At 29.5% G+C, this 13846-nt stretch overlaps 2 protein-coding genes across 5 annotated transcripts in view; both read right to left on the bottom strand.

The window, feature by feature from the left end:
* Nucleotides 1-2974: 2974 nt before the first annotated feature.
* On the bottom strand, nt 2975-4769 carry Ppt1 (Palmitoyl-protein thioesterase 1). The gene has a single exon (XM_076505434.1). The coding sequence runs from the start codon at nt 4595-4597 to the stop codon at nt 3647-3649; it is 951 nt and encodes a 316-aa protein (XP_076361549.1). The 5' UTR covers nt 4598-4769; the 3' UTR covers nt 2975-3646.
* A 3306-nt stretch (nt 4770-8075) lies between these two features.
* Nucleotides 8076-13846, bottom strand: part of LOC143252771 (inorganic pyrophosphatase-like) — a 38606-nt gene continuing 32835 nt past the window's right edge. For 2 of the 4 annotated variants that reach the window (XM_076505435.1, XM_076505436.1), the window contains exons 9-11: nt 13334-13419; nt 12266-12375; nt 8076-10447 (exon numbers count right to left, since the gene is read on the bottom strand). In XM_076505435.1, the coding sequence (XP_076361550.1) occupies nt 10419-10447; nt 12266-12375; nt 13334-13419 (225 nt within the window). In that variant the 3' untranslated portion in view covers nt 8076-10418. Of the gene's footprint in view, nt 10448-12260; nt 12376-13333; nt 13422-13846 lie in introns of those variants that run through there. The other 2 variants (XM_076505438.1, XM_076505439.1) reach the window with 2 other exon arrangements.

Raw genomic sequence — 13846 nt, 5'->3', positions numbered from 1 at the left:
TACACAGCTTTTTTATTTAGCAATAAATTTTTTGATATTTGTAAAATAGGTAGTCAAAGATTGTGAAGACTGTTTTTTATCTATCAAATGGTAATAAAATTCAGTTACTGTTAGAGCTAGGTAAGTAATAAGTTCATTGAAAAGATGATGATGTATGAAAATACAAACTTTCAATTTTAGCTATTCACGACTTTTTGACTTTGGACAGCTGAAAAGTGGCATATACACTAAAGATAGAACAATTATATCAGATAGCTCTATATACCTAGCTTTTAATGTACCTGTAGAGAATAAAATACAGAGGACTTTTGTACTGCTTTAATATAGGTGTCAGTACCATCCTTACACAGAAAATGCTAGTGCACTCTCTAATAAGCTAATCTCTAGGAAATGAGGAATTTCCATCTCACATAAAAGCAAACTATTTTTTAAATTAAATTACATAAACAGGACTTTGCACTGCAATTTTGCCACATCTACTCAAACCTTTGACTTAAAAATATTCTACTAAACTTGTTCTACTTACCCATAAATTACTACTTCAAACATAATCCAAAAATAAATGATAGAGCAAAATAGAAACAGAATGCTACAAGAAACAATGTAAATGTATATCTAATATCTGTTGAGGCTTAATGTGTGAAAAAAAAAAATGTGTATCTGCACTTTAACAGTTCATACAGTCAAATAGCAGAAATGTTAATAACTAATTCAATCTCTACTTAAGACATTTTGCTAATCTGCTCTATATTACAAATAACTTTAAATGTGACTTTGGCTATTACAAATTATGTCTCAAACATCTTAAGGTCAACTGTAACAATGAGGAAAACTTAAGTATCAATTGCAGTTTATAACTGCATGGTTCCTCAATAGTTATCAATCATATTGCCATATTTGGTTGATCCATGTAGTTTTACATTTATTTATTTTTTTAAACTATGGACAACAAATCTTTTAGAAATGTGACAAATACAAAAATAATAATGTATAGTACAGTACAAACAGATATAATTGTCTTAATCACAACTCAGACTGAAGGAGAAATGTTCACTTTGAACTATCAGTTAGTTATTTCTCTTTCCACTTGGAGTCATTTTTCATATTTTATTCACAAATTAATCATGCTAAGTTTTAGATAACATTTCATTCAATAATTTCTCATATCTCACCAAACATGGCATCACTTAAGAGTTTGTTTGTTTTTTGAATTTCCCATAAAGCTACATGAGGGTTATCTTGGTAGCCATTCCTAAATTAGCAGTGTAAGGCTAGAGGAAAGGCAGCTAGTCATTGCCAACTCTTGGTCAACTATTTTACCAAAGAATAGTGAGACTGATCATCACATTATAAAGGGTGAGCATGTTTGGTGTGATGAGGATTCAAATGCACAACCCTCTGATTATGAGTTGAGATCCCTAACCACCTAGCCATGTTGGGCCTTCACTGAAAGCCAGATTGCACAGAAATATATCGAAAATCTTACTGCTGAAAAATTCCTATTTTTTTTCTTTTTTTATTTCAACTTTCACTGTTCATTCATGTTTAATCATTCAGATTACAGCAAGTTTAACTTAGAAGCATAGATTGGGAAAATTGTTGTTCATGCTCAAAATTTAAATTCTAATACTAAAGATGTCAAGGCATTATCTATACGTGATTCTTGCCATGTTAGAAAGCATGCTCCTCACATGCAAAATTTTGAAACAAAATGGTGAATTCTAATGATATTTTGTCAATAAAACCTTTTATTTATTCAGCACTTTATTTTTGATTCTGCTAAGTCTTCTAAGAATAACATCTTACACATTCCATTTAAAAAGTTCCCTAAAATGCAACCTACAATTCCTAGTAGTTTCAAAAATTACCCATAATTTTGACCCTTAGAGAGATAAAACATTCCCTATTTTCTTAAAGTAAAATCACTTTGAATACCACTGAACAAGAGCTGTTACTAGAATATAAAGGGTTCTCTCACTGGCCAGCTTATATTAGACTGCAGGTTTACTATTTACATTAAAAAACAGACACTTGTACTTATTTATAAAGTAAATATACTGACATGTACTTTGGCAAAGTAGTAACAGCCATAGTTTTACTTACATTTTTACTTTTGATAACAACAATACAGACGCAAAACACAAGAAACATCACATAAAACCTTACTGCAACAATAACTTAACTTACAAATTTCAAAATGTTCTATTCAGCTACTTGCTAAAGTAACTTCACTCATTTATCCATATTGCATTTACATATTAATTTACACTACAGAAATTATTGACATTATTAACTGATACCTGAATTCTATCTTGTAGAGTCTATAAGGCTTTACATTAGGTCATATATTTAATCCTCTTTCATATGTGATGGTTCAAAACTGCTTTTATGTTCATTACTAACATCTAAATTCTAATATTATATTTAATTAATGCTACTAAAAGTTTACAATTATGCTGTTATTATCAATGACATTCTAATTATTTGGTTAGTTTATGAACTAGTGGCAAAAGAAGGGTGTTATTACAGTACTACAAATTGCCTGAATAAACAATCTCTTACTAGCTTTAAACTTGAGTAAAATATTACCAACCTCAGAAATATGAAAAATCATGCATTAAAGTATACAACACACTTTTTCTTCGAAATATACAAAAATGTATTCCTTTATTTTAATATCATGTTATTGTATACAACTATATCTGTCATCTTTAGATGTTGTTTGTAATTTGGATTTACAAAAATAAAGAATCAGGTGTGAATACTTGCTCAGTTGTAGAGAGAGAAAATAGCATGGTAAAAGTTCACCAATTCACTGAGTCTACTCTTAAAGATGTAAGGTTTGGATATTTAAAACATGAATTACTGTTTGTGAGGGATTAACATTCAGTTGTTCTTTGCTAACTACTTAGCTAACTTTTGTACACTTTCATGAGCTTAGAAGCTGATGTAAAAAAACGAGAGAGAGACCAGACACAGTATTTGAAAATCTTTATTTAAAAAAAAAATCATTTTCAACAAACCTTCCTTGCAAGCAAAAATTAAATCAATCAACTTTCATCATCACATGAATGAGGTGTACAGAGATCTAGACATTAGTTTACAAATTAAAAATAAGACTATTATTGTGTAGATTAAACTAACAAATAATTTAAATATTACACCTTATTAAAACATTAATTTTCACTTACATATTGTACACTCAATTTATCTTTTATTTTACGTTATTTAGATGACAACAAAAAAGATGCAATATACATACCTGTATGAAAGAAATAATTTACATAAAGCAATTTTTATCAAGCAAAATTTAAATTTATACACAAAGGAGAACTGTCAGTGACAAACGTTTTCATTTTACCATACAATAACAAATCTAAAGGTTACATGTATACAAAATAATCCAGAGTTTGAAAGGTCAGCAAGATATTTGAAGGAAATCATTATATATATTACAGAAAGAGACAGGCACACATTCTTCATAGTTCAGTATAAACTTGTGTACATTAAATATTGGGCAATAAATTAACTGCAAAATAATTTTCTTTTGTGCTGTGCAAAAAAATCAAGTTTGAAAGTTATTTTTATTAAGTTCCAAATCTGATTACTTGGAGTATTATATTTAACAAACCATTATTTGGTGTGTTTACAGTAGAAACTTTTTAACAATATTATTTGAAAACCAATCCAAATCAATCTCAAGATGATCACCTTTTGTTTCTAGGAAATGAAGTTTTCCATCTTTGTCCATCTGCTTCAAGCCCAACCAGTCTTCTTTGTACAGAGTACTGTTCTGCAAAGTGAAAGTATTTTTTGCTTGCCCTGGATAATAAAATCCAAACCATTCAGTGTCCTTTGGATCAACCATAGTATCCTGTGAAAATCTTACCATTACAAAGTTCTTTAATTTCATTAAGTTTTTCTTATATGTCTCATTCTTACTGTTTTCATTATTAATGTCTGCCAAAAAAATACTCTTTTCTTTATACTCTTTTTCATTGAGAGGATCATGCCAGTACTGGGCTTGAACCAGGTAAGACTGGATCCAACCAATGTATGCACCATAGTTCAGCAGTTTTCTAATATAATCACAAATTGTTGAGTTGTCTCCTGGACATCGAGGAAAGCCATATACTCCTTGATGCTGACCACCAAATGTTACGAGGTTAACCATTGAAGGTGTCGGACACCTCTGAGCAACAGCCCTCAGAAACTGACCTCCCTGTGAAAAACCTATTGCATTGTAGCCATTCTCCAACTTTGGATCAGACATCAACTTTTCACAAACCAACGTTACCTGTTTATTTGAATTCATAAAGAAACCATTTTCCGTGTCTTCTATAATGTTGTTTCCAATCATAAGTGAATTCACGTACACACCGGGAATGTTCTTCTCCAGGAATGTTTTAATTGATCCCATACTTAATGGATTACAACAACTATCTCCCATACCATGCCATATCACTACTGGAAGCGATGCATTACTGGCTTTAACAGTGACATCATTTGGTACAAAACAATTTATAGTTTTAATTGCGCACAAACATAAAAACACATGGATACCAATAAACTCTATTACAGAAGATCTTCGCTGCATCTTTGATTTATAGTTTTTCGACAACTTATACCTTAATATCTTGAAAATAAACGTTTATTAACCTTCACTTTTAACTAATTGTTGCTCTTGATCATTCGAACTTCGCTACTAACTAACAAGGACGCAGCACTGCATTAACTGCAGTAGTTCTTAAACATACGACAGTAAATATAGCCGGAAGTTACGTTTTAAATCATGTGTCACAGTCTATATAAATGGATGCTTCACAATGTTTACACGTTTAATAAATATTATTTTATAAAGATTATTTACAAAAAACTGTCGAAATAAAACAAATTTTGTTTCTTAGTGAACTTTTTAGTTCAGTTACTTTGTTGCATCGTTAAAATATATTTTTTTGATCCTGAATTTAAAACATTCTGTCATAGGAACTGAGAAAGATTCATAAGCACTAGCTTCGTATTATAAAACTAAGATTCAAGAATATTCTTAGGTTGTTACTGTTTTAACGAAAAACTGCTCGATGGGCAACTTCTACTCTGTTAGTTACGAAGAACCAAACCTCGGATTTAACTTTCTAAACGTTCCACTTACCTGCCAGGGATTAAATAAAAATAGTATTTCAATGTTCATTAATACTAATAATATTTGTAACAAGATATCTACTTATCGTTAATAATACGAGAAAACAGTATTGACTTTAAAATCTAAATAATAATAACTTATGCCATGATTCGTAGCTTATATGAGAATTTAAGTCGAATTATTAAGTATTATTATTATTATCGAGTTATTAGGAGCTATAATGCTGCCAAATGGAGCATCCCGAATCTCACTGCAATATTGTAGATCCTTGGGATAACCAGGAACCTTTTAGACTGATAAGGCACAGTGATTATGATCTGAAATTGCTTTGAATTGCTACATTTCTTTTGAGAAAACAATAAAAATGAGTGTTCCTTCGTGCCACACCATCCTTATGTTGACTTTACTTGAAGACGCTTCTTTTCTTAGAAATAAGTGTTTCTCCAGACCTTAAAAAGATGGAAATGGTTTGCCTGATGTACTGACTTTATCAGAGATACTGGTAGTAAGTACGTGCCCATAACACCACTTCGCTTTGACAGTGAAGCAAATTATATTAACCTGTTAGTGTTTAAAAGAATTGTAGTAAAAATCTGAATTATTTATTATAATATATTAAATAGAATGTCTTATGGATCACTTAGATTCAAGAACAGGTGGTGCAACGTACGCCACTGATCTTGAATGTATTCAGTGCTTGATGTCAAAGCATGTGGAAAAGGAGTAACCCAATGACTGGAACACTGTCGTTGCTAAATTGTACTGCAGATTTGACCATGTGGAAAAGAAGCAGTTAGTAGGTTTAGAATAGTGAGAACATGAGGCTAAAGAATAGCATAAATAATGTGGTATTCTAAATTTCTAATAGATCTCACAATTAAATATAATTCAGACAATATTAATTCTCAGTTAAAAGTACCATGTCCTCATCGAGTGCATTTATGTACCTTTATATTTAAGAGGTCAAATTGTTAAGTAATAGCGCTTTTGTCTTCGAATTATACTTTTGTATATCATTCTCTTTATTAAATTCGATCTATTTTTCTATTTTGAATACAAAATTCATCAAACTACGTTACTTTAGTCATATAACTTACCTTTTGGTTTGAAGGGTATCTTAAAATATCACACTGAGAAGATATTAGCACTGTCATATAATGTGAGACTTGCCTACCCAAAAGCAAATTTCGAAAATCCAAGTACATACATCATCCGAGGCTTAAAAGTTTTCTTTATTGCATACAAGGATTTATGACCAGATTAAAGTGGCTTTTTATTAAGATATTTAAAAGCAATCGGCTGCATTCTAACTGAATTTTACTGCAGTAATTCTAGTGTATTTATTCAATCAATGACAAGCGTATGAAAATAAATTAAAATTATGACATCACTATAAAAACAAGTTTTTTATTGATTAACACAGAATTCCATTCTTCTGATATCTAATTACCAAAATACTGTTCTAAAAGATAACAAAAAATCAAGCTTCATTTCTTTAGTTTTCTCACCATACCCACGTATCATGAAAATTGTATATTTAACTTTATTAAAAAATTAAGGACTCGTCTTATGCATAAAATTAACACATGCCAATAAATTTGTTTCTTAAGCACAAAGTTACACAATGGCTATATGTGCTATATTTAGCGTTGTGAGCACGCAGAGATACGCTGTGTCACTGGAAAGTGTAATTAATAATACACAAAAAATTACCAATTTACAAATAAAATCATTAATGGCAGGATTCACTATATTTTATCTTTGGTTATTAGTTTTGTTGTATTACCAAGGAAAAAATTCCAAAACATACTTATACAGGGTCGAGTAAAATAAATGATTTTAATAATAAAAAAAAAAACAGCAACTGATATAACTAACACAGTCGATACATGGTCGTAGTGCAACTACTTTTGCAATCCTGTTCTTGATGAACCTTCTTGATTATAGTATACATTGTTATATAGGGTACGTGAACGACTTTTCAGAATGATCTCTGTGTTTGTGGATTCTTATTTATTAGAAGAAACCTTTCTTCTCTGAAGATCAAGTTATTGTAGGTTTCTTTTTGAATGTTCCCCGTTACCGAAGCTATTTTCCAGTGCTATTAGCCCGTTTCTCCCAAGTGGCTAAATGTCGCCTAAGTGGTTTTTTTCAGTCATTTTAAAGTGTGACGACTTCATATCTTTTTTCCGATACAAATCTTCAAGTTGATAAGTTGAGTTTTTAATGTGTTCAAACGTATTTATAAAAACCTAAAAAGATATTGCCTTCTACATCCTACACGCAGGCTTAGCAACCTACGACAAGTAGCAAACGAGTACAATCTGTAATCATTCTAGAAGGAAAAACAATTTATATTTACTTCCTAATCTTTTATGAACGTTATGAAATCGGTCAGATCGAACCAACCTGTAAAAAAGATCAGTAGTGAATATAAAAGATAAAATATGGTTTTTCTAATAAATATTTCATAATTAATTAGAGGATATAAAAATATCGCATGTGAAATTTGAAAATGTTCTGACGCATAAAAGTATTTTTAAATCATAAAATAATGTTGCATAGTCAACTTCGGGGAAGAAAAAAATCTTTAAAATATCTTAATACCTAATTTAAAAACCTGTCAGTTTGTGGTCGAAAGTCTTGCAATATTTATCAATAACCTGCAAAATTTTGTAAAGATATGCATACTTATCAAAAATCATAGTATAATTACTTTTTGTGGTTACAACCTGGGTGGATTCCACCCAACCCCTAACGGAAAGGTTATGAAGATATGAATAATTTATTTACGTTAATACGTGGGACATGTGCAAAAAACACTAGCCATGTCACCATGGATAGCAAGTTCAGTGCTTGTCTATTTGGTTGAAGGTGAATTCTGGCTATTATCCTATAAACACACACACACACACAAATGCAACAGCAAACATTAAAGAACCATAATGCTTTTATTTATACATAGGTCACATCTTGACTACTACGTTACTAAGTTGTCATTTTGAATATCATTAGTATAAGCTAGTTAATTAAATTATTGACAATACATTACGTATTGTCTGAATAACATGTTTATTAATCACAATTGCAGAGGAACAATTTTATTACACACTAGGTTTTTATCAAGTGAATTCATTTGGTCCTCAATAATGGAATTTGCATAATACCCAATATTTTGATAACAGTTACTGAAAACTTGAATGACTGAATAAGATATCTTGTATTTAGATGGAGACACACAAATCATGAAACAAATACCATTTTTACCATAGGATTTAGCTATTAAATACCAATTCTTTATCATACAATAGTTAATGTACAGTTGTTTATGGAAATAAATCACACAAAAATTGTTTACAAATCTCGTACGTTTTAAAAGTGTCTTATTTTTTTTATTATTTCAGTAAATTTTAAAAGTAATCTTTTATTTTAAAATCAATATTATTGGAGAAATCTGAAGCAAAAACTGTGCACCTTTTATAGTTGTAGACATTTGTTAGTTACTTACAATATATTCATTTTAAAATGTTCACAAAAATAATGAAAACAATATTTAAATCTACTAGAGCAATGAATGAAACTATTTTAACAAACTATAATTTTCTGACAAAATTGCGTATTGATGTTTTTTTTTTTTCAATACTTGTTGTTTGGTAGGGGGAAACTTTTCTGAAAACACTTAACCTTGCCATCATTTTATATTTATTAGTAACTACCAATGTGTAGCAATTTATCATTGTTTCTATAGTATTCTGTTTTAAAAGGTAACAAAAAGTCAAGTTTTATTTCTTCAGTTTTTCTCACCATACCCACATATGAAAATTGTATACTTAACTTTATTAAAAAATTAATGACTTGTCTTATGTATAAAATTAACACATGCTAATAAATTTGTTTCTTAAGCACAAAGTTACACAATAGCTATATGTGCTATATTTAGTGTTGCGAGTATTCTTACAAATTCAACAAAACACCACGTACAGGAGTGCTTGTTGAAATTTATTAAATTACAGTTCAAATATGCATTTTTTGAGAATTCCAAATGACAGGCTATGGTTATCACATATTTAGATTTTATTTACAAAATAATGTAATACTTTAAAACTCTTACACCTTTCACACACATTCTTTGTCAGAACAAGGGGCATAAATTATTCACAATATTAACTTCGTGCACATGCACCCTGCTTAAACAGTAGTAATTCACATACACTTACCTAACCCAAAGTTTGTTGAGTTTTTGATTTACGGTTAAAAAATATTCAATATATTATGATTCAAATGGGGAAATATAGGTTTTAATATAAACTAACAAACTGTTTGTTTTAAGAAAACTATACAATTCAAACCATGGCTGCCATTTAATTGGAGGTTATTTCAAATAACCAATGAACTAAAACAAAAAGTACAAACTGCCATAATACTAAGTTTTTAAGACTTATAAACAACAGTAAGTTATGCCATATGGCATAACAGGGGTAATTATATACTTCAGCTTGTCAAAAATTAAAAAGACTGTTTAATTATTACATAATAAATGTGAGATCCAAGACAATCATGTAAAAATTGGTTAATTGTCAGCATCAGAAAAAAAACAAAATATATTAATTGTTTCATTATACAGATGTAAAGATGTAGGTGCTAATATAATAAATCACGTGATAACTAGCTTTAATACTCTTTACTTATTAACACAGTCACCTATACAAATTTCCTGATGAAACCAGTTACACTACATATAACAAATTTACAGCTACAATCTTTGAAAATAAAATTGAAGATGTTTTACTTAAAGAGTGTTATGACAGTTAATTATTTTATTCATGTTTTCCTTCATTACCATTTACATCAATTTTTCACAATTTATTGCAATAACAATAGATCAGTGTTATCAAAAACATGACATTGTTATACATTTGTATGAGATACCACTCAGACACTAGCAAGGTAATTTTTAATTTTCTTAAAACTCCTGCCTATTCAAAGATACTGAAGTACTTCTTTTCTTGAATATGTTATTCATATTCTACAAATATACAGACTGACTATCAATAAACATGCTATATGCAAATTTAGATAAGCTCCAGATAAGCTTTTTCCATTTAACTTGCAATAAACTTGAATAACAAGTGAAACCTACTGGAAATTCACTTAATTGTAAAACTACTTATGTTTATACTGCAACTTGTAAAAATATTTTAATTACTCTCTTTTATTCATAGTTCATTCTTGTATGGAGAACAGCATGGTGTCAGACTGATATAATAAATCTTCATTACAGCTGCACAAAATGCCACCTGTTCACTGAAAGACATAAGAAATGCTACTAAATGAATTGAACAACCAATAACTTCTTGAATGGTGAATGACTGAAATCCTATTAATATAAAACAACAAAATCATAAAAAGCATTTAAAACAGGTTTAAATATTTAATGAAGCATGTTTAAATCTGTAGGACACTAAGTGAACAGTTTAATTACCTGTTAAAACAGACAAGTGTGAAGGCCAAATGAGCAGAATACAAAAGTAAATACAATTACATCTACTTAACAGGTGATGCTGAATGGAGAAAAACACAACAGACATAGGACTGTGTGGACTTGGTCATAAAGACTACCTATACTATTATATTGAAAAATAAATAAATAAAAAAACAAATCAAACTATCTCTATACATTAACCATGTACTTTGATAATGAAAAAGCAAATTTGAAATATTGCAGAGGATTACAAGTAAAGAAATGGTTTGATTGGTAAGTTTCTTTTAACACTTCAGTTAATAAAAAGATGTAAACAAAATCAAGTGATAAATACCATAATAACAATCATTTACACTTGGCGAAGTCTCAGAGATGGCTGGGAGAGTAATTCTTTGTTGTCTAACAAACATAAATGCTACACTAAAACCTACAGACTTGCCAAGGTACACATTCAATGCCATAGGTTAGGTGAGAACTAAAGTTCTGAGAAATGACACCTATAATTATCACTACATAGTTGTTGATCTCAACTGTCATGTAATGGAGTGTTAAAGAAATGCTAGTAATTCAGAGTAATCTTTCTTCTTTTACATAAGGAGAATAACACTTGTGTGTGTGTGTGTGTGTGTGTGTGTGTGTGAACAAACATCTATCAGCATTTGACTATTTAATTATCAAAGAAATAATCATGCAACTTGTACTTATGAATCATTTTCAGTTTTAAGCATTATTCGTATTCTCAACTGCATGCTTTTTATAATGGTGAATTTTCCCACAATGATGAAATACATGTTAAGAATATTTTTGCAGGTATATCTGTTACAAGTGATTTTAAATAGAGAAAATGTTTTAAACTTCACTTTCAACATCCTACAATACTTCAAAATAAATTGTTTTTAAGAATGATGTATACTGCAGAATCACAGATGAAGACAGGGATACTAGAGCTATAGAGAAAAAAAAAGACTCACAAAATGTCCTAATCCATTCATAGCAAACAAAGGGCAAAATCTTGTAATAGGTAAGAGTCTATGAACACTAAGGACAGTAAGAAAACTGTGCATGTGGCCCAGTCAACAGTCTATAGTATAATAAAAATTATGTCTACCTGGAAACTAGGCCAACAGGGTATGGGTTCACCAAGTGAAATCTATGCTGGTGGTATATTATTAAGATACACAGTCATCAGAACATGATGTGACATGGCAACATGGACTATAATGTATAAACCATTATATATAAATATACCAAGTGGTTCAGAAGCTTGTTTAAAAGCAAAAAATTCAAAAATGAAAAGATTAAAATAACTGTCAGTGATATGAAATGAGACTCTGCATGCCTACCCTGTGACAATAATCACAGAGGTCATTGATAACTGTGTTTACTGTATATGGTACATCTACAGTACCATGATAGTATACACCAAAATGCCTGTAAATAGGCATTTCAATCATTCTTTGGATGTTTATTTATTCATAAAGTATAAACTAAATGCCAAAAATATTCTCCAAACTCTTCTACAAGTGCAGCAATGAACTTTTATTACAAAAAATGTACTCACTGACATAAATAGAATGATATATCCACACATCAAAGTAAAAGCTAAAAAATAAAATAAAAAAACAAACTTGCACCATTACCACTTTGATCACGAGGCATTGCAGGTCCACATTCATGGCTCTGTTTCACAATTTTTTCAGCCTCATCAATACTAATCTTATATGGACTGTCCTCCACACAAACATTTGAGCTTGCAAAAATTCAATGTAGTTAGTTGATGTTATTTTCATTAATGATAAAAGCTTTTAAATAAAAGGACTGTTTCAAAAAACAAAAGCAATCAAGTCATCATGAAAAATTTTGAAAGAATGATTTACATATTATTCACATACATTTGAATACTATATCTAATACTTAAACCATTTATTTGGTATCTTTGAATCTATAAATCAGAATCATAGATTAGATACAAACAAGTTTAGTTTAAATAAGTATCAAAGGTATTACAAGTTAAAGCTGTAAGTTAAACATAAAGCAGCATAAAAATAATCAAACACATGTAACCGAAAAGTAATTATGACACCAAACATCATTGACTGCAATAGTTTTAATTGGTCGTTTGAATTAAAATATTGATTATAGTATAAATATTTGTAATAATTATAAATAGGTATTATAGTCTGATCTTCCAAATAATACAATGGTATTATAATGATAAATTACATTAAAAAATTGTCATATGCAAGTATAAGTTTTGAAGTACAATTTAACACCATCAGAAAATTTATACACATCATATTCAATACATTTTTTTTTCATCCAAGATAAGTTAATGTAATAACTTTTTAAATGTGCTACAAATTAAAGTAAAATTGATAAAATTTAATGTCTTTGGAAAATATTTTGTAACAGGCATTTAAAAACTGTTTTAATAGAAACTTTTGTTCCCTGTTAAATGTTATTTTTTTAATTATATGGGTATTATTACAAGTGGAATATTATTGTAATCCTACATACATATCCAACCTACAACTTTGGAGGAAATTAAAGAAAATATCCAAATTTCTGAATACTGAAATGTTTCTTGAAAAAAAAAATATCCACAGGACAGTTATTATTTGAAACCTGAGAAAAACCTTTGTACAGAATACAAATTTTTCTACTTAAGCATAAGTGTAAACAGAAGTTAACTTCTTTTTTAACCATACCATGACAATTCTCCTTTCTTTATTTTATTCTGTATTAGTTCTTCCCAGTATTGATGAGTTTCTGTAATAATATTTTCTGCAAAATCCTGATAAAAGTTAAAGATACAAATTGAAATAAGAAAACTGAATTCATACAAATGTAACATTTTGAATACTTTATTTTAGTAAGAGAAAACAAAGCTTGATTCTCTTTTGGTTTGACTTTAATTTTTTGCAAAACTACACAAAGGTTATCTGCACTATCTGTCCCTAAGATTGCAATGACAGACAAGAGGGAAGGCAGTTAGTCAACACCACCCTCCATCAACTTTTGAGCTACTTTTTACCAACAACTAGTTAGATTGACTGTCACAATGTAATGTTGTCACACATGAAAGAGTAATTGGCAAGTGTGTTCAGTGTGAAGGGGATTCGAACCTGTGAATTGCAGGTTAAGTTCCTTAACCATCAGGCAGTGCAAATCCACTTAATTAAAATGAGACTATGGAAATAAACTGCATTTATATTTAATTA

Source organism: Tachypleus tridentatus, chromosome 6, assembly GCF_004210375.1.
Source record: "Tachypleus tridentatus isolate NWPU-2018 chromosome 6, ASM421037v1, whole genome shotgun sequence".
Lineage (NCBI taxonomy): Eukaryota > Metazoa > Arthropoda > Merostomata > Xiphosura > Limulidae > Tachypleus > Tachypleus tridentatus.
Note: the sequence above shows the minus strand (reverse complement) of the source record. Positions and strands in the feature narration are given on the sequence as shown.

Excerpts from the sequence above, each read along its gene's own strand:
- Ppt1 (XM_076505434.1), bottom strand. The coding sequence starts at position 4,597 with ATGCAGCGAAGATCTTCTGTAATAGAGTTTATTGGTATCCATGTGTTT.